The sequence below is a fragment of the Anabrus simplex genome, chromosome 5 (genome assembly GCF_040414725.1).
Source record: "Anabrus simplex isolate iqAnaSimp1 chromosome 5, ASM4041472v1, whole genome shotgun sequence".
In the NCBI taxonomy this organism is placed as follows: Eukaryota; Metazoa; Arthropoda; class Insecta; order Orthoptera; family Tettigoniidae; genus Anabrus; species Anabrus simplex.
In genome coordinates, this window is record NC_090269.1 from 132,830,733 (window position 1) to 132,857,986 (window position 27,254).

Consider the following 27,254-nt stretch of genomic DNA (forward strand, 5'->3'; position numbering starts at 1 on the left):
GCCTGGTCTTCATTCTCCTCAAGATAGGAACTGTTTACTCTTTCGTTGGAAATCACCTAGAACAAATCATGCTGCTTTGCGTTGATCTTTTCCAGTTCTCATATCAAGTAGTCCTGGTGTGGGTTCCATACACTGGAACCATATTCTAAGGGGCGTATTACCAGAGACTTATACACCTTCCTCTTTACACAACCAGGAAAGCAGTGTGCCCGGATACCGTATAGTGTGGAAAGTGTTAAGACATTAATATCATTTAGACTTTCATGGCCTGTGTAACTATTCATGAAGTATATTTTGGGCTTATGCCATGTAATGAACTATATAAACACTTTATATGCGTTTCAAAAGGAACCTTGCCTTTCTTCATCAACAGACAACAGAGAAATGAAATGACGCATTAAAGGTTGCTAGGAGAAAGCAACAAGGAACTTAAAGTGGTGCCCTAAGATGCAAAAGGGATGCCATTTTAGCCCCATGCTAGTGACAACGAATGGCAACAGTAAAGCATCATTCTCTAATGGTTCTGATAATAGGTAGCCATGATTCACTGAGGTTGTAGCCTGTATCACGGTTGAAATTATCTGGGTGTTCACGTACTGTATTTCAACCGCCTCCCTGATGATTCTTGGGCGATATTGCTTTATACGGGCAAGAACATCCACTTCTTGGAACATGACATCATGACCAGGTGTTAAGGCATGATCAGCAACAACTGATTTATTATCAGGTTGGTTGAGTCTGATACACCTGGTATGTTCTTTGATGCGAGCGCATACCATTCTCGAAGTCTTGCCACAAGTACAGGGAACTCTGTAGATACCAGGTTGTTGCAATTTAGGCAAACTGTCCTTAGTTGGTCACAGGAGTTGCCTAATCTTAATTGATGTTCCAAAAACAGTTCGTACATGGCACCTACATAAGATTTTTGCAATACGATCTGTCATGTTATGTATGTAAGGTAGGTAAGCAGTTCCTTTTACATCTTTTTCCTTAACAGACGTCCGATTGTGCATTGATTTCAGAACCGTCGAGATCAAAGCTTTGCTGTAACCATTGCTCTCAAAGGTGGTTCTCAAGGTGTTAATTTCCTCTTGTAGAGCTACACTTCACAAATCCTCCTGGCCCTGGTAGTTAGAGTTGTAAGGGTACCGTGTTTCTGGGCAGGGTGATGGTGAGAATCTGCATGGAGATATCTATTGGTGTGTGTAGGCTTACTGGTATGAAGATAGTGCATACTTGGTTTAACACTAGAAAAATGGTATGATTTCTACAACCTGAAAGTACGGTGGGGTCAAATATGGCCCCCACTTGAAATATAATTTTAAGTTCAGTTATGAATGAAAACAGGGATGGGGATAGTTTTCCTACAATAAAAACAAGTTCCAATGCTGTTCTTGATCACTATATTATATTCTAAATTGTACTGTCACATTATAAGTACAGATCTACTACTACTTAACAAACTAAATGTCGCAGGGAGATTTATCGATGTAGGTACAAACAACTAATAATACAGCCATGCTGATATACAGTGGTATGAATGGCACATGGTTAAGTTCAATATGTGTGTCAATGAAGTACATCACCCTCGTAGTTCACAATTCACAAACTTTGTTCACAGTTGACAATCACTTTTTTCTGTTCCAGTTCATTTCTTACAGACAATTTTTCTGCATGTTTCACACATGTGCACACCCTTTGTGTCCTTCTTACAGATATTGCACATTTGGAATTCCCACATTTCTGGTCATTAGGTGTTCATTGCTGTTATCATAATCAACGTCATCAGTTCTGGTCCTATTATTTCTGTTATGCGTGTTTGCCTCGTTAAATTCGTCAGCGAGTTGTAACAGAAACGGTGGGTCCAAGATCATGATATTTGTAACTTGCCTGTTACAGCACCCAAGCCTTTATTCCTGCTAATTCTAGAATGTTACTAAATGTGTATAGTTGCCACCTATGGGCAGCTGGTTAACAGTATACGTTCTGGATATTTGGTTCACAACATCAACTCCATACTGGGTTCCATTGTAAAGTGTTACCGTGTTTGGCTTCTTCTTTGTGTCAGTCCCCAACTTTACATCTGGGTGAAGAGAACTGAGAACCACTACATTCATACTTATCTTACCTTGATAAATAGAGTTATGTCTATCATCTTTAGCATCTGGGTGTCATACAACAGGGTACGAGAACTATTGACCTCCAATGGAACCTTGATTCTTACCCAATTCATTGTACCAAGGAGACAGATTTGCTGCGACTTCAGCTTATCAGCTAGCTGCAGTGATGTGAAAATAATGTTGCACATGATATTCCTTCATTCTCAGATTCAGATGGAGATGAGTTAGCTGGATACATCTCTTTGTTCTCCAATTGGGACAAAGGATATGAAGTAGAGGTTTGAGTGGAATTGACACCATTTATTCTGCTGTTCCTCTCCCTCTCATCCCCAGTCATCTCTGCTGAGTTCCTGAAGAGAACCTATAATATCTTCCTGTTGAAAATTCCTTCCGTCCTCCATATTTTAGAAATCATTCTTAAAATGAATGCAACAAAATGCACAACAATTACTGCTAATGGCTTGTTTAGATTCTCATATGTGACTCTTGCTGGTTCAGAGGGGTCTCTGGGTACCACATGACATGGAGTGGGGAAAGACGCAAATCATGAATTCCATGCAAAGGGAAGAAAAGTGAAGCAGAATTATGTAAACAGGAAGCACACTGTTTTAAAAATTCAATAGGGCTCAGAAATGACCCTTCCGTTCTTTTAGGTTAATTGAATTAGGGGAGCCAAGCTGTTTAGGCTGGAATATCGATAAATTAACAATGGTAAAAAAAGCCTCAATGATGAAAATTCATATAGTCCGAACAAAATCTAAGATAAATTACGGCATCAGCAGACCATTGAATTCTTATAAGGGCCAAAAATGACCCCTCCTTCTTTCTAGTATTTTTTTTCTTTCATGGAATTGCTTGCTGTACTCTTGTTGTTGTTGTTGTTGTTGTTGTTGCTATTGTAATTGGGTAATTATGGTTTTTTTCTTACTTTATTATCGCACTACTCTAAGTGATCATTGCCTCTAAGATATTTCTCAATTTCACTGTAAATGTTAATAATAATAATAATGTTGTTGTTTGAGTCATCAGTCCATAGACTGGTTTGATGCAGATCTCCATGCCACCCTATCCTGTGCTAACCTTTTCATTTCTACATAACTACTGCATCCTACATCTGCTCTAATCTGCTTGTCATATTCATACTTTGGTCTACCCCTACTGTTCTTACCACCTACACTTCCTTCAAAAACCAACTGAACAAGTCCTGTGTGTCTTAAGATGTGTCCTATCATTTTCTCTTCTTCTCGTCAAATTTAGCCAAATCGATCTCCTCTCGCCAATTCGATTCAGTATCACTTCATTTGTGATTCGATCTATCCATCTCACCTTCAGCATTCTTCTGTAACGCCACATTTCAAAAGCTTCTATTTTCTTTCTTTCTGAGCTAGTTATCATCCATGTTTCACTTCCATACAACGCCACGCTCCACACAAAAGTCTTCAAAAACCTCTTTCTAATTCCTATATCAATGTTTGAAGTGAGTAAATTTATTTTCTTAAGAAAGCTCTTCCTTGCTTGTGCTAGTTTGTATTTTATGTCCTCTTTACTTCTGCCATCGTTACATATTTTACTACCCAAGTAACAATATTCATATACTTCCTTTAAGACTTCATTTTCTAATCTAATATTTCCTATATCACCTGCCTTCGTTCGACTGCACTCCATTACTTTTGTTTTGGACTTATTTATTTTCATCTTGTACTCCTTACCCAAGACTTCGTCCATACCATTCAGCAGCTTCTCGAGATCTTCTGCAGTCTCAGATAAAATAACGATATCATCGGCAAATCTCAAGGTTTTGATTTTCTCTCCGTGTATTGTGATTCCCTTTCCAAATTCCTCCTTGATTTCTTTACTGCCTGTTCTATGTAGACGTTGAAAAGGAGGGGGGGACAAACTGCAGCCTTGCTGCACTCCTTTCTGGATTGCTGCTTTTTTTTCAAAGTCCTCGATTCTTATCACTGCAGACTGATTTTTATACAGATTGTAGATAATTCTTCATTCTCGGTATCTGATTCAAATCACCTTCAGAATCTTAAATAGTTTGGTCCAATCAACATTATCGAATGCCTTTTCTAGATCTACGAATGCCATATACGTGGGCTTGTCCTTCTTGATTCGATCCTCTAAGATCAGATATAAAGTCAGGATTGCTTCACGTGTTCCTACATTTCTTCTGAAGCCATATTGATCTTCTCCCAACTCAGCTTCACCTTCTGTAAATAATACGTGTTAAAATTTTGCAGGCATGAGATACTAAACTAATGGTGTGATAGTTTCCACACCTGTCAGCATTGGCTTTCTTGGGAATAGGTATAACAACTTTCTGCCGAAAATCGAACGGGACTTCTCCTGTCTCATACATCTTACACACTAAATGGAATAGCCTTGCCATGCTGGTTTTTCCTAAGGCAGTCAGTAATTCAGAGGGAATGTCATCAATTCCAGGTGCGTTGTTCCTATTTAGGTCGCTCACAGCTCTGTCAAACTCTGACCTCAAAATTGGGTCTCCCATTTCATCAGCATCAACAGCCTCTTCTTGTTCCATAACCAAATTATCTACATCTTCACCTTGATACAATTGTTGGATATGTTCCTACCATCTTTCTGCTTTGTCTTCTTTCCTTAGAAGTGGCTTTCCATCTGAGCTCTTAATAATCATACACCTAGATTTCTTTTCTCCAAAGGTTTCCTTAATTTTCCTGTATGCAGCATCTACCTTTCCTAGGACCATACAACCTTCCACATCCTTTCACTTCTCCTTCAGCCAGTCTTCTTTAGCTACCTTGCACTTTCTATCGACTTCATTCTTTAATCACCTGTATTCTTTTCTGCCCTCTTCATTTCTAGTATTCTTGTATTTTTGTCGTTCATCAATCAGGTCTAGTATCTCCTGAGTTATCCACTGATTCTTAGTTGATCTTTTCTTCCTTCCTAACATTTCTTCAGCAGCATTGCTGACTTCATTTATCATGACTATCCACTCTTCCTCTGTTGTGTTTCCTTCAGCCTTTTCATTTAGTCCTTTTGCAACATGTTCCTTGAAACAATCCTTCACGCTCTTTTCTTTTGTCTTGTTTAGATCCTATCTTTTTGCATTCTTTCCTTTTTTCAATTTCTTCAGCTTCAGATGGCATTTCATGACCAGCAAGTTATAGTCAGAGTCCACGTCTGCTCCTGGGAAAGTTTTGCAATCCAACACCTGGTTTCTGAATCTCTGCCTAATCATAATGAAGTCTATTTGATACCTTCCAGTGTCTCTAGGTCTCATCCACATATAAAGCCATCGTTTGTGGTGTTTGAACCAAGTATTGACAAGGACTAACTTACGATCAGTGCAGAATTCAACCAGCCGATTTCCTCTTTCGTTCCTTCGTCCCAATCTGAATTCTCCAACTGTATTACCTTGGCCTACCACTGCATTCCAGTCTCCCATCACAATTAGATTCTCGTCACCTTTTACATATTGTATTAAATCTTTTATCTCTTCATATGTTCTTTTGATTTCCTCATCAGCTGCTGAGCTAGTAGGCATATAGACCTGCACTATTGTGGTGGGCATTGGTTTGGTGTCTATCTTGACGACAATAATTCTTTTACTATGCTGGTCGTAGTAGCTTACCTGCTGCCCTATTTTCTTATTCATTATTAAACCAACTCCTGAATTTCCTCTCTTTGATTTTGTGTTGATAATTCGGTAGTTGCCTGACCAAAAATCCTATTCTTCCTGCTAATGTACTTCACTTATACCAACTACATCTAACTTTAGTCTATCCATCTCCCTTTTCAGATTCTCTAATCTACCACAACGATTCAAACTTCTAACATTCCACGCTCCGACTCGCAGAATGTCAGTATCCATCTTCCTGATGATCGCCCCCTCTCGTGTAGTCCCCACCCGGAAATCCGTATGGGGGACTAGGGAGGGAGCCATCATCAGTACATCATATATATAGAGAGAGTTGCATGTCCTCAGGAGTTAGTTACGGCTGTAGTTTCCCGTTGCTTTCAGCCATGTAGCAGTATCCACACAGCTAAGCCATGTTGAGTATTATTACAAGGCTATATCAGTCAATCATCTAGACTGCCACCCTTGCAGTTTCCAAAAGGCTGCTATCCCCCCTCAACAGATACCCATCCAATATGGTTGTATCTGTGGCTCGTCTATCTGCTTCATTGGGACACGCAAGCCTCCCCACTGCGGCGAGGTCACATGGTTCGCAGGGGAGGAATAATAATAATAAGAAGAAGAAAAAGAATGAAAGAGAGTTAAACAGCCTTATATATACAACATAATTGAAGAAAATTATTGGAAGCCACAATATAGAATTATAAATGAACATACGCATAGAACAAAATTGCAGTACAGAGGTTATTTTCAGATCAGTGGGTATTATAACAAATATGAATCTTGGTAAGTACAAGTTATATTTTCTAAATGTTTGAACAAATTGCTTCATAAATACATTTCTCTACATTGAAAGATACGTTTTATAATTCATTTAGATCAAAATAATAAAAAAACAGCAACACTGGATGACTTATGTAAAATATTTTATGATGATGTAAATGCAGAAATGTTAATAAGGGTTTAAATAAGAAGGAATGCAAGAATATGTAACAGCTTCACCAGATAAGCACATAAATGCTTTGCAAGTTAAATAATTGAAAAAATTGTGTATTATACCCTACTGAATGTTTGTAAGTGTATTGTACCCGAAGTGAATAAATCGTATCATCATCATCATCATCATCATCATCATCATCCCCTTACAGTATATTAGGTTGGACTAGATAAGCATTCTGTTATACACCTGAAATTGAAACAATGAAATTCTTCTCTTGCTAACTAACATCCAGTGGGAATGACTGATGAATTGGCATATGGCTTTCAGAGCCGGGAGTGTCCGAGGACATGTTCAGTTCGCCAGGTGCAGGTCTTTTGATTTGACGCCTGTAGGCGACCCGCACGTCGTGATGCGGATGAAATTATGATGAAGTGGACACATACATCCAGCCCTCGTGCCAGCGAAATTAGCCAATGATGGTCAAAATTCCCAACCCTGGTGGGAATCGAACCCAGTACCCCTGTGACCAAAGGCTAGCACACCAACTATTTAGCCATGGTGCCGGACAGGAATGACTGATGTTTAACCCTCTTGGAGCCAGGAGCCGGTCTGGTTGGTTGCTCACCATCAGTTGCAAGAGGGCAGAGCTCCGCCTTCATTCTACTACTGTAGTGGAAATACATGTATTTTAAAATATACATATATCTACCGGTCTATGGCAAATACCGGCAAGAAATTTTCTACATGTCGACTACATACTTATTGAATAATTTCTACTATGATTCTATGGCATGTTTTAAGAAGCGTGATAAATTAAGCACAAAGTACTTCAAGACTATTTTATTTTTAAGTTGTTGTTCTTTTAAATCTATGTTATTTCATAAGTGAGCAAACTGGTTTGCATACGGTATGTTTTTATCAGTTTATGGCTTAAGACTCATAAGTCTTGGACTTGTAGAAAATATAGTATAATTTTAACACAGTTTCATGTTGTTAATATGGTTGTAAATTGTGATGAGTTTGAAGTAGATAAACTTATATGATTGTCGATTTTTCCACAAACTTACATCAGCTGATGATGACGCTGAGGGGCGTCTAAACTAGTTCTGATTGAAATATATGTTTTAATTACATCTAAGCAACAATTTTTATGTATTGAATAAGGTGGACCCAAATTATAATAAAAGTTGTAATACATAAAATAAACAACTGATTCAGAGTAATATAAAGAATCAAAAATGTTTTATTGTTGATATTATGGTTGTAGATAATGTTTATTTTTAGGAAAAGAAAAACATTTTCACACTGTCTCTCTCAACGATTGAAAAAATCATTTACAATACAAAAGAAACATAATAATGTAGAATGTATTTCTAAATATAATTCTAAAAATAATTACTATGAACAAGAAAAATAAAAACAAAATAATTCAAACGTTTGTCATTAGTAAAAACAAGACAGTTTTGCTCACCGATAAAATTTGCATATATATCGATGTATGGCAAACACTGACATGAAATTTTTTACGTGCGGGCTACATAGTGTAAAAAATAATCCTAAGTTATTAAAAAATAAAAAATAATAGCTGATATTATAGTTTTTATTTTCATGGAAAACCTTTTCTCGTTTTCGGTTCCAGTATCTATTTGCAAAATATTAATTTACAATACATCAGAATATGCTTAATTAAAAATCTATGGTGCTAAAGCCCTGATGGGCCTTGGTCTACCAAGCGACTGCTGCTCAGCCCGAAGACCTGCACTTTACAAGGTGATGCTTGGTCAGTGAGACAAATTATTTCGGTCATTGTTCTTGGTTTTCTATACCAAGGTCGCCCTCTCACCCTCAGATATCTCCTCAATTGTAATCACATAGGGTCACTTAGGTTAAGTGGACCTAAAACCAACCCTCAGGCCCAGGTAAAAATCCTTGACCTGGCTGAGAATTGAACTCATGACCTCCGGGTTGTAGTGAGTGGTACTGCTATCATACTATAGTAGGTGGTGTACTATCATACAATAGTGATAGGTAATCTGAATAAGATATTAGCAGTACCGCCTAGAAAGCTCAGTGTACCAAAGTATAGTAGTGAAATAGATAATAATAATAATAATAATAATAATAATAATAATAATAATAATAATGAATGATTTAAACCAAGGAAACGCACAGTGAGAAGGAGCTAGGCCAATAGGAAGACCAAAAAAATGACGTTGTGAATAGAATATATATTTAACAATAAAACATAACAACAAGATAAATAAAATCGAAGATAAATTTATAACAAATGGTGAAAGATGAATATACCAGAGTAGAGAAAAATCTGAAAAGTGTGCCACATTTACAAATTGAATATCCAAAAATGCATAAGGGGAAAGCCTAATAAATAATTTACCAACGTGCAATAAATATAAAAACTAAATAGGACAGCAGGAGTAAAGATCAGAGAGAAAAGAAGGACAAAAGAAAGGGGGAAGGTAAGTGACATAAGGATTAGGGCGGGGAAAGGATTTTCTTCACCGGGTTATTCCAAGATTTACCAATTTTTACATAGGTCCAAGAAGACATCTGAAATGATTATAAATAATTTATAATTGTCCGTAGCGCATGTTCATATAGTGATGCAGTCTATGAGCTTTAAAATGTAGCATACCAACTCGACGGAAGAAAATTTGAACTGGCAAGAGGCCGGATGAAAATTTAAAGTCCAAATGAAGATAAATTACAATAAGTCTTGCTCACCAAATAGCTTGAAGACAGAGTCCAGATGGAATAGACATGATTTACAAGAGGCACAGTACTTTGGCACTCCACCACCCCGCTATGAAACCCGACTCAAATATGGAGAAGCGGAGTGGGCAATATATAGTGGAATAGAATATTCCAGAAAAGTAGAGAAGGCTACAAGCCATTGAGTTCGAGAAACATGAGGTCACGTGTACACACAGCGCACAGGCAATGGCGAAGTGCAGCGAGGATGACGTAATCACACTGGTAGAGCACAGGTGAGCAGAGTGCTTGATGCGGCGAGGACAAGGTCGAGGCGAACAGCAGTATGTAAGGTAGGGAAATGTACTGTAGATACGGCGATCGTAATAGGGTGAGAGGCAGACATGCTACACTTGGCCCGCGGGGACCGGCATTGACGTAATGATAGAGAAATATTTCTGAACATAATTCTATAAAATAATTACTCTGAACGAGAACAAGAAAAACACAAAAAAACAAATTCAAATGTAGTATGTTACTAGTAAAAAGAAGGAAAATGACAAAATAAATTTACTCACCGAAATTGTTGAGATGAAGACTTATCACCAGATATATAATGTTGTTCAAGTTTGAGACCACTGTTGAAGCACTTAGGGGTATAGTCGTATATTTACATCAACACTAATAGGAGCAATAAATATAATAAAAATATTTAAGCCCAACACAACTTTATCAAGAAATCTATGTGTTTTGTTGAAATGGAACGTTAAATATATTTTGTTTATTTAGGGCACTTATGAAGAGCTGCACATTTAGTATTCAGGCCTTTATCACACTTGACACACACCGTTCGGGACCTTTTTCTCTGTTGTAGAGAGCTACATACAATGCACCGTCTTTCTGATTTACCTGACAAAAGTTTTATGCCACGCACAGGAATATTCGTGATAATTTTTTGTCTATTCTCAAACCATTCAACACTCAGAGATTCAATTTAACTGGAGTAGAACTAGAGCCTTGTCATTTTCTTTCTGTTACAGTTTTCTAAATACAACAAATACGCATTTAAGACCATTCTTGAGATGATATTTTGTTTCTATTGCAGCTCCGCGTGTACTAATAACCACCACCTAATTTTTCTGAGACTTTACCTGTTTGGATCCTACTAGTAAAATTGACCCCTGTCTGAAATATTTATTACAAACTAATTTAAATGGCTTTTTCCAGCATCTGGTAGTCCCTTCCTGTTTCTTCATATAGTGCCCGGTAATAAATGTTCCAACTGAATATAAATGTTTTGCAAGGGGGATTGACGTAAAATAATTATCTGTCTGAACGTAAAAACCTTTCATAAAATAATTCCCTAGAGATATAAATTTCATCACTACAGCATAGGCCAGTCCATTAATTCTGATGTCGTTTTTGTCTTCAATGGATCTTGCTCCTCGAAACATATCGGAACCAACACAATACTTACTAACTGCGTCACACAACATCCAAAATTTTATCCCCCACACGTGATGGTGCATATTCAGCATATATTGGAGTAGTGGTGTATGGCATTTAGTTCCAACTAAACTGTCGTCTATGGATAGTTGCTGGTGAGGGGTATAATGATGTCTAAATAGCGTATTAGCATGATCTACAAGAGGCTGAAATCAAGCACAGGGAACATAGTTTGGTGAGCCATGAGGAGAAAGCTTACTGTTGTCAATAAAATGAATTTTTTTTAAAAGAAGTTGAAACCTATTCCTTGAGAACATTTCACCAAACCGAGGGATAATGAAATGGTATACAGTACTCCAGTACAAAACAGTAGTAGGTTTTCTTATCAGTCCCATATTCAGGATGACAGCAATGGATGCCCTTATTTCATCAATTGTGGTGCGTCTCCAACATTGAGAGCAGGAATTGGGTGACAGTTCATTACAAGTAAAGAGTTGGTCAGCGTAGTGATTAGTCTCTGTGACTCTAAGGTTTAGCAAAGAGAGAGTGAAAAACGAAATTGAAGTTTGATATGGGTGAAGAATTAGACGTAGGGGCATGTTTAGGTCCAGGAAGTTCCATGAAGGAGATAGGAGGCTGAGGAACAGTGTCAGGTTCATTGGGAGAAATTTCCACAAAATGTTCTCCAGAAACATCTTTATCATCATCATCTTCATCACCACTAGTTTCATCTACCACCATATTCACAGTAGCTTTAATGCCATTAGAAACAAATAAACACCTCGTCTTTAGTTGCAGTGATTCCGGGGGCGTGTCCGGTATAATTTTGTCACTATTCCCTGAACTAAATTCACTATCGCTACCCGATAAATCATCTGTATTGACTTTGCATTGTTCCAAATACTCCATTAATTTATCATCATCATTACCTGCTGAAAAAAAAAAAATCACGTGAACCTCTTGGCATTTTACTGTCACAAATCCACTCACTGCAAGGAGCAATCTCTTACTGACTGGTTAGCGGTATTTCTAAACACAGGAAACGACTCTTGTGAAAGCTAGAACACCCTCTTAGAATTGCTTAAGCAAGGTCAGGCACACAATAATACGCAGCCCTTTTACTATAGATTGTCAGAAAAGTATGCACGTCACTATAGGTTGCCACAAAAATTATGTATATCATAGAATTTTAAGCCGGCCGATGTAATCGGCTCTGGCAACTGCCAACTGGATATTTAAAGGCCGAACTGATCGGCTCTTAAAATTTAAAGGGTGGGTACTCACAGTACCGCCTAGCTCCAAGAGGGTTAAATGCATGATAGTTGCAAGAATATGCACAGTTGAATCCCTTTATAATGACCACCGGCTAAAAATCCAGAGTAACCATGTGTGCAACATGGCTAGCAGTTAGACTGACAGAATGATGGTAGATTGTCAAAGGTATTTGAAGCCATACTGTCTGAGTGTATCCCACACGAGCTGGAGAGTGAGTTGTGAAGTATCCATAGTATGATCAGGACGACTGATATTGTCTCACAGATACTAAAGTCTGGAAAATAAGAGGACCAAGGAAGTACTTGCATGTCTTAGTTGAGCTCTTCCAACCACTGATAAACATTTCTAACCATGTGGTATGTTACACTGTTTCTGTTCAGATAATGGACACAACAGTATTTTCTCAGTCAGTCAGTCAGTCAGTCAGTCAGTCAGTCAGTCAGTCAGTCAGTCAGTCAGTCAGTCAGTCAGTCAGTCAGTCAGTCAGTCAGTCAGTCAGTCAGTCGTTCGGTCGGTCAGTTTTTCAGCAGACCTATTATATCCTTTCTTTGTTTGTAACCTATAAAATCTATACTCTCTGCTGACTAATCTGTTTTTTTTTTCTCTTATAGATAGTCATTGTATGCATGGACTATGGGATAAGGAGAGTAAAGAGTGTAACTGTGTACCAGGATATTCTGGGAAGAGCTGTGAGATATGTAAGTACTGTAAAGGAAACTGTTCAGAATAGTCTGAAAGTGATCTTCCACATCAATAGCACACTTTTCAGCAGACTTGTATACTTCAATCTAGAACACAGAGTTTCCAGAGAACACACTGAGTGTCACAGTCAATGTTTCAGGAGTTTTAAAATGTAATATACAGTAGAAGTCCACTATAGCGAGTACGGCATATAACGAGGACCCCATCATAACACCGATTTTTTGCTGTCCCTTCAAAATTCCTATATTAAACTGTGTATTATCTTCTGGTTACAGTGAGAGCCCTATCACTGATGCATCCGTTATTACGAGCGCTTAAGCGCGCGTGATTTTTCCAATTATTAGTATATATGCACCGCAGCGATTATGTTGCATGTGATCGATTACCTTCGTATTGTTTCCTCGCTATTTCCAGTAGGGGAGTGTCAGAGGTTAGATTTTCTCGCATCTGGTTAAATTACGGAAAGGCTATTATCATGTAAATTTATAGCGAGAAGGTTATAATTTTTCTACTGGCACTTGAAGCGTGTTTTCATCATACGTATAGTATGGTTAAGTTAGGATAGGAATAAGTAAACTGAAACATTTGCTATAAAATGCAATCAGTCATCTTCGGTACGGTATAGTTTTCTCGCTATCTGCATTGGTGAGCTCTCTCATCAAAATTCAAAGGCGATGTTGGAGTCGATTAGTAATATCTGTCAACTGCTGTAATCTAAAGAAATTCAAAATAAAAGAGGATAACACATTTTTGTAATAAATGTGTGAATAACGTGGCCGATAGAAGTTGTTAACTCGTTTAAAATCAAGGCTGAAGTTAAGTAAGAATGTGGTACACCTCAAGATAATGCCAGAATACACCACTGATTTCAGAGGATAGTTCATATTTTCTCACGTTCCATCGTCGCCATAAGATCTATCTGTGTCGGTGTGACGTAAAGCAACTAGCAACATTTCGGAAACGTTATTCACATGTAAATTTCTTTTTTTTTTTTTTTGCTAGTTGCTTTACGTCACACCGACACAGATAGATCTTATGGCGACGATGGAACAGGAAAGGCCTAGGAATGGGAAGGAAGCAGCCATGGCCTTAATTAAGGTACATCCCCAGCCTTTGCCTTTGCCTGGTGTGAAAATGGGAAACCACGGATAACCATCTTCAAGGCTGCCGACAGTGGGGCTCGAACCCACTATCTCCCAGATGAGAGCTCACAGCTGCGCGCTCCTAACCGCATGGCTAACTCACCCGGTGTGTAAATTTTTAGCAAGGAGGCTATCATTTCTGTACATGCATTTCAAATATGTTTTCATGATATATGTATACAGTTAGGTTAGGCGATGCCGTTTGAAGAAGATATCTGAAATGTTTGCCACAGAAGCCTATGAATGATATTGTATTTCTCTGAATCCAAGACAACGTTTTTTCTCAGAATTTCATGCAAAAACTCAAGGGTTGCCTTGCATTCCCAGTCTAACAGTAACAAATACCACTGGCACCTACTGCAGTAACCACTCTGCTTCTTTTCACCCCCACACACGCATGTACACAAAAAACTCGTTGACAATAAACAACCGCCTCTTTATTATACATCGCTAGCTGTGACAACTGGTTGTACAGTGCCTGTTTGTAACGTCACTGGATTTTGGGAAATAGTGAAAAGAGAATGACATTCTATTAGCCTCTACAAAAATGTTTCTCAAATCTGCAGAATGTTATCAAAACATGTGAGCCTTCGAATTCTTAGAAAGGCCACGGCTACTCAGTGGCAGAGTTATAACGCATCTATTGTACCTGGCGCTTAATAAAATTAAGTTTTATAGACAGCAGGATCATTTTCGTGATTGATAGTCATGTTGTAAAGATATGCGGAACAGGTATTGCCAGCAAATTAATAACGGGTTTTATATTATGATGGAAATTTTAAGTTAATGCATAGGCCTAAAGCCAATATTTGACCTTAGCGTGAAGACAAAGATAGCTAAAAAAATGCGTACTGTACAAAAAATGCATTCAGTGGTACGCGACAAGGACGCATTAAAGAAGTCGAAGATGAAATTGTGAAGTATGTGCACGAAAAACACAAGGGCAGAATGACCATACTGTGGTGCAATAAACTCATTCCTTGACCTTCAACGTCCGCGATTAGGCCTATACATCGCTAGCCGCTGAAGTTGGCCGAACTCGGCAAGCGAGACGTGCGCATAGCATAGCCGGTTATATCTGATGCTGAGTAAAAGTAACAGTTTTATAGGCAGCAAGAATATTTTCCTGATGGATCGTCATATTGTAGAGACGCACGGAATAGGTATTGCCGGCAAATTTTCAACGGGTTCTCTTCGGTATTACGATGCCAATTTTATGTTAATGGTCATTAAACCCACAGGAATAAAGAATAATTGTGCAGCCGCAAAATAAATACGGTATAATGAAAACCAATGTTCGGCGTCTAAAATGCGTACTGTACAACAAAGGCATTCATATGATTTTACAAAGCACTTTTTGATCCTGATTTAAATATTTGAAGGGAAAGGTGGGGTTCGTCTTGGATTCGAAGAAATACGGTAATTTTTTTAATTTTGTGTGGCTATTTCTAGCCGAGTGCAGCCCTTGTAAGGTAGACCCTCCAATGAGGGTGGGCGGCATCTGCCATTTGTAGGTAACTGCATGTTATTGTGGTGGAGGATAGTGTTATGTGTGGTGTGTGAGTTGCAGGGATGTTGGGGACATCACAAACACCCAGCCCCCGGGCCATTGGAAATAACCAATGAAGGTTAAAATCCCCGACCCGGCCGGGAATCGAACCTGGGACCCTCTGAATCGAAGGCCAGTACGCTGACCATTCAGCCAACAAGTCGGACAGAAATACGGTACGGTACTATGATTTTTTCAGAATGAAATTAAACTCACACTTTCACGAAAAATAACAAACAAGTAAGCTGTTGTGTGGATATCATACACAGAAATGCAGATTTTGAACAAACTGATTGCCTTTTTGTACTGATTTTAATGTGTATGGGAGTTATTCCAACTTTTATACAAAAATCGGGTATAACAACAGTTAGCTATAGCGAGTAAATTTTTTGCAAAAAAAATGTTTGCACCACCTGAAGTTACATGTTTCTAGGTTGCTGATGACCCTAGTGGATATATGGGGTGCAAATACACACTTTGTGTCAAACATAACACAATCAGTGTAAAGAAAAAGCAATGGCAGACACAAAACAAACACTATTCATTGGCAACGTGCATCCACCTATCGAAAATGGGAATGTGATTCTGCTTCACAGTATGGTCTTACTCCACCCCATGCAGTGAAGCATGATCAGGCCCATCACGGTATGCTGGGCATGCTGCCCACAAGGCGGTTGAGGCTGTCCTGGTCAATCCTGTCCCACTCCAGGACAGCAGACTTCCAGAGGTCGGGCAGGGTTAGCGGTGGATTTGTTTGTCGTTGCACTGCCTGTTTCAGCCTACTAGACAAGTTCAATGGTATTCATGTCTGGAAACACCACAGGAGAGTCCATCTGATGGATATGGACCTCCCTGGGGAAGAGGTTCACAAGACTGGAGTGGTGCGGGCATGCGTTGTCATTTTTTAGAACAAATCTGTTGCCGAAATGTTGTCGGTATGGTTGGTCATTGTGCTAGCAATGTATAATAAAGAGGCGGTCATTTATTATCAACGAGTTTTGTTTGTACATGCACATGCGGGGGTGAAAAGAAGAAGAGTGGTTAGTGTTCAGGTGTTGTGTACCAGTCATATTGCCCACTATGACGAGTGGCGTCTGATGTCCATACATAATGCCGCCCCAAAACATGACGGATTCGCCTCCTTGATGGGCATGAGGAATGTGTACAGAACTTGTCTGGCATTACCTTGTCTGATGATTATCTGGCATCAGACGCATTCGGCACTCGTCCGTGAAGAGGACTCATTTCCATTCTTCCGGAGTCCAGTTGAAGAGCTCCTTTGCCCATCTGTGCCTGGTGCCATGGTGTTGGGGTGTATGTGCAGATGCTCGCCAAGGAACTCTTGAGTGTAGATGGTCCCTTTGGAGATGATTTCTGATTGTCTGCGTGGACACAGCCCTACCGGTTGCCTGCCATAAGGCATTATGCAGTTCTGTTGTAGTGTCTGCTGGGTTCCTGTGAGCCAGTATTGGCACATATTGGTTGTCAGCTGCTGTTGTTGACACAGGACACAAATGTGCACTTGTCTTGTTGTGTCCATAGGTGACAGTAATAGTGCGCTTTTCTGGACTGTTCTGAGACTCTGTGTATTACCTCCATGTCTACTAACACATAGCATTTCACATCATTCAGATGTCTGTCTGTTATGTAACAACTCTTAGAGCGAACATCCTTCACAAACACAAAAAATGTACATGGTGCAAAACATTTTTTAAGGAGTATATATATATATATATATACTTAAAATTACACTCACCATTTTTTAATACCCTAGCAAGACAGTGTTTTAAAAGGTGCCGTACGAATGTCAACATGAATTGCTTTCTGGTTGTCCTGTTCCATTTGTGCTGTTAGGTCTAAAATCAGTCCTTGTTTCTCTTTTCTGTTAATTCAGATTATTGCCATCCTCTGAAGCACAGTGCATCTCATCATAATCTTCCCAGTATAGCTTATGTAGTGATGTGGCAGTTGAAGAGTGCCCTCTATGATGATGAGAGTTTCCCAACAATTCACCTTCAAAACACTTCCCTAGCACATGGCTCAATATCATTGGTTCTCCACATCCCGGGCATCTGCGCATTGTTGTGTCCTTCCAAATTTGTTCTGGTGGAACACAGTTTCATCATCGAAAGTTACTTGACTAACTCCATTAAAGCGACACTGAAGTTTTTATTGAATTATTTCTACTACTATGTCAAGTTTTAAGAAGTGCGATAAATTAAGCACATAGTACTTCAAGACTATTTTTAAGTTGTTGTTCTTTTAAATCCATGTTATTTTGTAAGTGGGCAAACCAGTTTGCATATGTTTTTATCAGTTTATGGCATAAGTCTTGGACTTGTAGAAAATATGGACTTAGTGACAGTATAATTTTAACACAGTTGTATGTTGTTAATATGGTTTCAAATTGTGATCGATTTGATGTAGATAAACTTATATGATTGTCAATTTTTCCACAAACTTATATCAGCTGATGATGTCGCAGAGGGGCGTCGAAACTAGTTCTGATTGAAATATATGTTGTAATTACATCTAAGCAACAATTTTTATGTATTGAATAAGGTGGACCCAAATTATAATAAAAGTTGTAATCTTGGTTCAATATGGACAAACAATGAAGTTTATTAATTTAACAACAAAATAAGTGAACAACTTTTTGAGAATAAGTGCTTTTCATCATTTTATATGCAGGTGATTGCTATTTTTATTGGAACATTACACAGTGAGGACAAAAAAAAATCTTTTAATATGACTACTTTTCTTAAAAGTTCTCTTCATTGTTATGTCTTAATATCTTTGTTACTTGTACATTTTTTGTTTTTAATACATCGAGTTGAGCCTCTGTGGACTGTGTGGTAACAACCAGCTTCATTTTAGTGTCTAGGTCTTGTTCTTGTTCCGGCTTTGACTTCCTGCCAGTATCTTCTGAGCCCAGCAACGAGTGCCTGTTTATGCTCTTCAGACAAAGGTCCTTTCCGTTTTATGATTGTAACACATTTCCATTGGCTGAAGAAGGCCTAGAAAAGGGATGAAACATGTACCATTTTTTGAACTAGTTCTTAAAGTTTATTTAAGACTCAAATTGTATTTACTAAGGTGGAACCTCTTTAACTGCTTTTCTTTGTAGGAATTTTATATGATATACAGTCAATACAGAGCAATTTAAACATAACCATGCTTTCATTTCACCTCCTGATGATAGAGTATAAGCTCTGAAACACTATGGAATACAACTTAATAAAAATAAAAATTGTGTCTGGTAACAGTATTAACTCACTTATTTATTTATCGTATGATATCAGTTATTTAAAAAATACTAGCTGATGTACCCATGCTTTGCTACGGGATTCTCAGAAAGACTGACACGGTTTTTCTAACTGAAGTCAACATAAGTCATTACAAAAATGTCATTAGGAATGTAGCGATTAAAAGCAATGTTATCATATAAAATACTCGATCAAACAAAAAACGCACTCTTCTGCCATTATTCCGTTAGATATGCACACTGCTCATTCCAATCAGTGCCTCAGAGTAGGGATCGAATAGCTCGAATGCTATGATGAACCAGTGTGTTCATACCAGTAGTATCAGAAAATTTATGAGCCAGAGGAATGGCATGCTAAAGAAGAAAGTTATTTAACTCCCCATCTAATTCTTGCCAATATTCAGGCAGGCTGTTACACTCGGTACGACCGGGCGAGTTGACCGTGTGGTTAGGGGCACTCATTTGTGAGCTTATATCCGGGAGATAGTGGATTCAAACCCCACTGTCGGCAGCCCTGAAGACAGTATTCCATGATTTCCGATTTTCACACCAGGCAAATGCTGGGGCTGTACCTTAATTTAAACCAAGGCTTCCTTCACACTCCTAGCCCTTTCCTATCCCATCGTCACCATAAGACCTATCTGTGTCAGTGCAACATAAAGCAAAGTTAAAAACAAATACTCGGTACGCAGCAGTAATATTCTCTATCGGAGATGAGTGGCAACAGAAGACACAAAGCACATCACAACAAATAATAGTCAACGTAATGCTATTGTTGATCAGTTTTATGAGCTTTCTATATTGTAGTCCTTCACATTTAGTTTTCTTTCGACTTTGTGATATTAGGACATCTTATAAAATTACTTACAGCGTAGACTGTAGTTCCTTATTTTCCAACTTCACATACCGATTTTCATTAAATTCTGTTTACCAATTTTCTCGTGACTCTGCACTGATATGGACTTGGCAACAAAAAACCAAATTTATGAATATCTCTGTGATCATAGCTGGCACGGTAACAATGTATGAGACATAAATGATCGGAAATTTAATACCCTATACCTTTAGTTATGTTGTATATATAGATACAACCACTAAGAACATAAATATTTGAGAATTAAATTTTAGGCCTTCCCCTAAACTACCATTTCACTCAGCGTGAATACAATTATGTATAGCCTAGATTATAGCGACTTATTCCCCAACTTTGCATACCAATTTTCATTCAGATAGGACCACTAATGACATAAATATTTGAGAATTGCATTTTAGGCCTTCCCCTAAACTACCATTTTTCTCAGCGTGAACACAATTATTTATAGCCTAGATTGTATCGACTTATTCCCAGACTTTGCATACCAATTTTCATTAAGATATGACCATTAATAATGTAAATATTTGAGAATTAACTTTTAGGCCTTCCCCTAAACTACAATTTCACTCAGTGAGAATACAATTATTTATGGCCTAGATTGTAGCAACTTACTCCACGACTTTGAGTACCGATTTTGATTAAATTCTCTTCAGCCGTTTTCTCGTGATGCGTGTAGAAACATGCAGACAGATAGACAGACAGACAGATAGACAGACAGAAATTACGGAAAAGTAAAAAGTGCATTTCCTTGTTACTGGTGACATGGCTGATACAGAAATATCATCCTTTTTAAATTCTGAGCAATGTACCGACAAAAATTTTGTATGTATAGATTTACAGAAATACACACATATACACACACTCTCAAGTTTATAAAAATATTCACAATACTATGTCCAGGTGGTTAATCCACTCAACGGCTTCTTGTGGTAGGTTGTGGAGATCTTTCATTGAGCCTCTAAATGCTCTAAGGGGAGATTCAAGCACTATATGATCCATGGTTTGCTGTTCTTCACCGCAGTCGCAATGGGGAGAGGACTTTCACCCCCACTTGTTCAGTATTGCTCCGCATCTTCCCTGGCCAGTCCTTATCCTATACAGTACACACCACTGCCGTCGTAAGAGCTATCTGAGCTGGTGTGATGTAAAGCAAATTGAAAAAAAAAAAGTCATTGGCAGGTTTTAATCACCAATTTCCATCCATTGATAATGATTTAATGATTCTCTGCAGAGCAGAAACAAAGGTGACTTACTCAACATTTATGAAAACCTCTTTATACACTTGGATCAGAGAAATTAACCCGTTGACATACTAATTTTAATGTACTGAGCATCTGCATGTGCACCATTTTTTCATACATAAGATACAGTTTTATGCTACTAAGATTTATACATGTAATCCACAACATACTGAATTTTTATCAAACCCTTGTTTGATGCAATGAAGGGCAGCACCCAAAAGAACAACTTTTGTAAGTTTCAGTGGTGTAAAACACCCTAAAACACTCCAGGAAATGCAAAGCCACCAAATACTTTGTGTCATATCTCATTAGACTTTTCTTGCTTGTCTTGCTTTCAGCACAGTCACGGCATGGTTTAGGGTTATAAGCCTTGTGAAATGTTCCCAGTGAACTCATACAGGGTGAGTTGGGAATTTTTTCTGTGAATAACTGATTGGCAAAACTGTTTCTTTCAGCAGCTATCTCATCACACAGAGAGTTGTGAATCACATGTTGAGAAATGTGTGAAGGAGAGGAAAGGGATCTGGAGGGGTGGGGGGTCCTGTTTATGATGAGTTTTTATTCCAGAATTTCATATAAAATCATAATTGAATGGTTTATCACCTGTTTTATTCCATTCCCAGCCATTTTCATTATCATCGTCACTTTCAAACGTGGCATCACTCTCACATGAAATTATTTGTTTTGCTGCTATAATTTTCATTGCCAGTAAAAAAATTGTTAAATTTTCTTAAACTACATCACTGCCCAATTAACTCTGAATATCACGTAATATACATTTGATTTTATTCCTTGTAATACAATGTTTATTAGGGCCGGCCATTTCAGCTGATTATCAAGTGGGTAATTGCCCTACTTGGAGAGTGATTGCCTGCTGCATGACACACTCTATAATGTTCGTTCCAACTTCAAGAGAGAGAGCAGATTATCAGCTTTCAGAAGGTATACTACATGTCCTGCCATCTATGGACATAAGTCTTGAACTAGATGCAGAAACCTTACCTCTCAGTAGACCGCCTGCCAGGCGCCTGTGTATATATGGTCACTGCATGCGCGGCTGCCTGACAGGTGACAAAGTATGCCAATGAGTTAATTATTTCATTATGAAATTTTCAGTAAACACAGACGAATGGATTTCTTTGTATTTACAGACTACAAAAAATAGGAAGAATGTGGTTAATGTAATTGAGCGTTCCCTGGGCAACGGTTTAACCAGCTGGTTCTTCCACAAAGGTGCTGCTACACAGCAACAAGTATGCAAGAGAACTTATCAATGCATAGTCCTTTTCAGGACCAACCAAGCATGGAACACTCATCAATTTCCACTGGTAACAACTTACGGATATGTCACTTGAATATCAAATCGATTTCAACTGCTAAGAGTCAATATCTCTCATGCCTGATGATGCAGAATACTATAGATGTAATAGCAATACAGGAGACTCACACTAAGGATGACACAGATCTTTAGAGAAGGTGAAGGATATATGGTTATTCTCTGGCTGGAGCCATAAATGATGAACAGTGCGGTATTGCTACGTATGTCAAGTCCCATCTCACTGACTACAAAGTAACATATCAAGACAGAACGGCAGATATCTTTTTTTTTTTTTTTTTTTTTTTTTTGGCTGTAGAGATTGCTGGCATCACTATAGTAAATATTTACAAACCTCCACAGGTCAGTTGGCCAAATCCTCCTGTAAGATCCTTCAGTAGTGTATGTCGGTAATTTCAACAGCCATAGTCATATATGGCGATATAAGAATGAAGACGACAGTGGAGCAATTCTAAATGAATGGATGGATTTGTACAATCTTCAGCTTGTGTAAAACGCTAAAGATCTAGGTACATTCCGATCTGGTAGATGGTTAATGGATTATTCCCCTGATTTGTGCATCGTATCTAAATCTGGAAATAATGATATGACATAGCGGAAATACCAATATAAATGGTCCATTATTGGACAAAGCTGTCCCACACAGTCAACATAGGCCAGTCATTATTCATTATGTAACAGAAATTCCACTAGTCACCTCCATCCCACAACCTTGATGGAATATTCAACTTGCGAACTGGGAACTGTTTCAGAAAGGTCTTGATAACACCGTTCAATGGATTCCCCAATTCCATCCAATTATGAACGATTTGTGTGTGCTATTAAAGTTAATGCCAAAAACTATATTACACGTGGTTTTCAGAAGGAATACATCCCCGGATGGTTTCAAGAATGCAATGATTTATGTGATAAATATCAAGAATCTCACAATGATACAACAACTGATGACCTTTTGAGAGCTCTCAATAATAACAGAAGAGAAAAATGGCATAAAACAGTGGTGGAACTTAACTTTACACATTGTAGTAGCAAAGCCTGGAACCTTATAAGAAAACTTGGTACAGATCCAAGGCTGTCAAGCACAGTCCCACATGTGAATGCCAATGCTGTTGCATCCAGACTAATAAAGAATTCGAAAGCCAAAATTGACAAGGCACATACACGAATAGTGAGAAATGAGTTGTACATAAAGAGATCCAATCTAATACCACATCCTGACTACTTGGGTGACTTCAGCAGCAACTCTGGCTTGAAGTGACAGCAAATTCTTCACTCCCTTCAGTAGAGGTTAAAGAAGAAATGTCCATAGAAGAACATAAAGTTGATCAACTAGTCCCATGTTGCAAAGAAGAAAGCAATATGCAGAACCATGGAATGTTGATCAAACGTTTGATGCAGTCTTACGATGATCCTAACGAGACGTTCAATGGAATCTGTGGGCCATACCGGTGTACAATTTGCAATAGTACATTTAAAAGAGCAAATAATGTAAAAACCCATCAACTTATTCATTCTGGAGAGAAACCATACCAGTGCTCATTGTGCACTTATGCCTGTATTCTTTGATCTCATCTTAAAAGCCATCTGCAAGCACATTCTGGACAGTCTCGAGAGCGGCCGTACACTTATTCAATATGTGACAGTAAATTTACTAGCAAGCGACGCCTTGAAAACCAGCTGCTAACTCATTTGGGACAGAAGCCATACAGATGCAAATTATGCAGTTATACTTGTATTCAGCTTATGCATCTCAAAAGCCATTTGCAAACTCATTCTGCGCAGTCTCGAGAGAGAGCGTACAGTTGTTCAGTATGTCATGGTAAATTTATTAGCAAGGAAAGACTGAAAAGCCACATGGTACCCATTCCGAGGAGAGGTCGCACAAATGTTCTTCGTGTGGTAGTACGTTTCTAAGAAAAGGTGATCTGAAAGACCACCTAAAAACCCACTCCACAGAGAGGCCATAGCTTTGTTCAGTATTCGGTAGTACATTCACGTTCAAGCACACACTAGCAGACTACATGCAAATTCACTTTGGGGTAAGATCCTACCATTATTCTTTATGCAATAGTACGTTCCTGAGAAAAAAAACCTTCAAAACCACCTCAAGACACACTCCACAGTGAGGCCGCACCATTGTTCTCAATGCGACGGTTCATTTATCTTCAAGCATCATCTTAAATCCCACCTGCGTATTCACTCTGAAAAGGGAAACCATGTGAAGTAGTACATTTTCTCTGGCCTGCAAGGTGAAGTGGTTACCGTGCTACCAGTGAATGAGATGTGTAGTTGTAGTGCGTCTTATATCCATCTGTAAAGAAGAACTGCGCTTCGTTTGTGGTTTCCAGTGGGTATTTGTGATTTTATTTTGGGTGCTGAGTTTATGTTAGTATTATCTAGTGGGTCCACGTTCATTTAATAGTGTTTTAGGGTCATATTTATTATCGGTTTTGTGCCCTAAATATCTGCCATCTTGTTCACTGCTACAATCGTTCCACAGATATCACTACTTAGAGGGAAACTCGTTATATCTATTTTAAACATTTTGCCCTAACTGGCACCCATTTTGTTTCGTCCGCCATCACCACCATGGAGACCACAAAGAAGATGTGCACTCTACTCTCTTTTCACGCTGTTGCCCAGGTCACAGAACCTGCCCATTTTGTCAGCCATATTAAGAAGGGCAATTTTTTGGTATGACGTGTAGACAACCTCCAAATGGTGTACCCTGGGCAACGGACTGCAAGAGCAGGACAGCAGAAAGTCTACACAAAAGGTAACCGAATTAGATCTCATATCTCTCCCGGTTTTTATGATCTACAAACTTATCCCAACGGCTCCTTTAAGAGCCAGTACACACAGAACTCAAAATGCATTGGACCTTGTGCTCGTGTCCTACAACTGAACATTGAAGGGGCATATCCAAAGATAAATGCGAATACCTGAGTAAATTATCTAAAGAACATAAAATTGATCTCATCGCCCTACAAGAAACCCATCTAAAAGACGATCAGGTAGTTTCTAGAGCAAGAATACCCGGTTATAAAATTGTAGGCTTGCTTGGTTCAGAGATTTATGGTTCTATCATGTACATTCGTCAGGACAGATCTGACTGCAGTGTTACTTCTTGCTACCAACAAAGTAATACTGAAATCATCTCTGTCAACGTAATGGGAACAACAATATCTGCAGTGTACAAACCACCACAGGAACGCTGGCCAGATCCCCCCCTTCCAAACATAAGTCATCCAGGTGTTTACCTTGGTGATTTCAACAGTCATCACACTTCATGGGGGTATGACAAAAATTATGAAAATGGTGAAAAGCTATCAGATTCGATGGACCAGAACCAACTTCATCTGTCCTACGATGCAAAAGACAAAAATCTTTCCATTCTGCTAGATGGCGTAAAGACACCAATTCTGATCTCTGCCTAATAACAATGGATGCTAACCATATTCCTTTACACATGCCCAAGGAAGGATCTCTGTTTTCTTCGTATGCTTTAGCAAGCTCTCCAGTCTCTTCATTCCAGCAGCACTGGAAACATTTCACAAACCTTATTATTTTAACCATCATAATTGAATGAAGTATTCTCATGAAGATGTTTCTCATCTTCACTGGATTCCACCTAAACTAGAGAATTATAAATGCTTTGTTGGAACAGTTATTGGAGCAGCAAAACGTGACATACCTCTTCAGTTTCAATAATTGCATATACCAACAAGATGGCTTAGCTATGGGATCACCAGCTTCAGGAATTTTAGCTGAGATATATATTGACCATTTAGAGCATACAGCAATTAACAACAGCAGTGACTTCGCAAACATAAAACTTGTTATCCTTGACGAAGGAATTACTGATGCAGCCACCACTCTTAGCAATTTAAACAATATTGATCCGCAGATAAAGTTCACTCTGCAATCTGAGACAAACAGAAGCATAAATTTTCTGGATCTCACATTAAACAGACTTTCTTCATCAATAGGATACGAAATATACAGAAAACCAACACAGACAGCCACTACTATCAAGAAAAATTCTTATCATTACAAAGCACACAAGTATGCTATGTACAACAGTATGGTAGACAGGGCATTCAGTATACCGCTTAATACAGTATATCTAAATAAAGAATTGAATACAATCTGCTTCATAGCCAAATATAATCATAGCCAAATATAACAGTTATGACAATGCATTTATAGAGCACATTATCAACAAACAAAAATTTTGCCTAAATTCAACTCTAACTAGAGAGAAAATTAAACCTGATTATTATTCAACCTTCACATTCAACGAAGATATTTACATAGTTACAAATATTCTGAAGAAACACAACACCAAAATCGCATATCGAACTAACAATAGAAATATGGATAATTGGATATCTTATATAATGCCAGCTCAATTAACAAGACTAACATTTATGAAAAAACAGGTGTCTACAGATTCCAATGTCAAAACTGTCAATCCTCGTACATTGGTCAAACAGGGAGGAACTTTAAAATCAGATACATGGAACATGTTAGTGCTACAAAATATAATAGATACTCGGCAGTTGGCCAGCACATTCAAGATTCGAAGCATAGCTTCAGTAATATATAACAAGATATAGAGGTGCTCATGAATATGGACAAAGGCCCTATTCTTGACGTCGCAGAAAATTGCTTCATTCACTTAGACCAGTTCTTCAACTCCAATTCAAATCTGAACGAAATCTCAGAAAAAACTAACATTCTATTTGAATTTTTAATTAAAGTATTTAAGTATTTTAATCTTTCGAATAGGAGGTCAATATTTACTGCGATACACAGTACCCTATCACGTTACAAACCCCCACCACATTGTTTACAAGACCCACCTTAAACCTACTAATCCCCTAACAAGATCTTTCCCTTTCCCCCCATCTTCCTCTCCTCCAGACCTACCACATTTTATATCTCCTTCTCACAAGAGCAACGTCTTTTACCACTGACTGATTTCATATTCATCAGTTTTAAAATTTTATCAGGTATAAATTACA

General features: G+C 38.3%; 1 protein-coding gene across 4 annotated transcripts in view; it reads left to right on the top strand.

Moving 5' to 3' along the window:
* Nucleotides 1-27,254, top strand: part of LOC136873850 (angiopoietin-1 receptor) — a 540,166-nt gene that overhangs the window by 321,833 nt on the left and 191,079 nt on the right. For all 4 annotated transcript variants that reach the window (XM_067147131.2, XM_067147132.2, XM_067147134.2 and 1 more), the window contains one exon: nt 12,730-12,816. In XM_067147131.2, the coding sequence (XP_067003232.2) occupies nt 12,730-12,816 (87 nt within the window). The remainder of the gene's footprint in view (nt 1-12,729; nt 12,817-27,254) is intronic.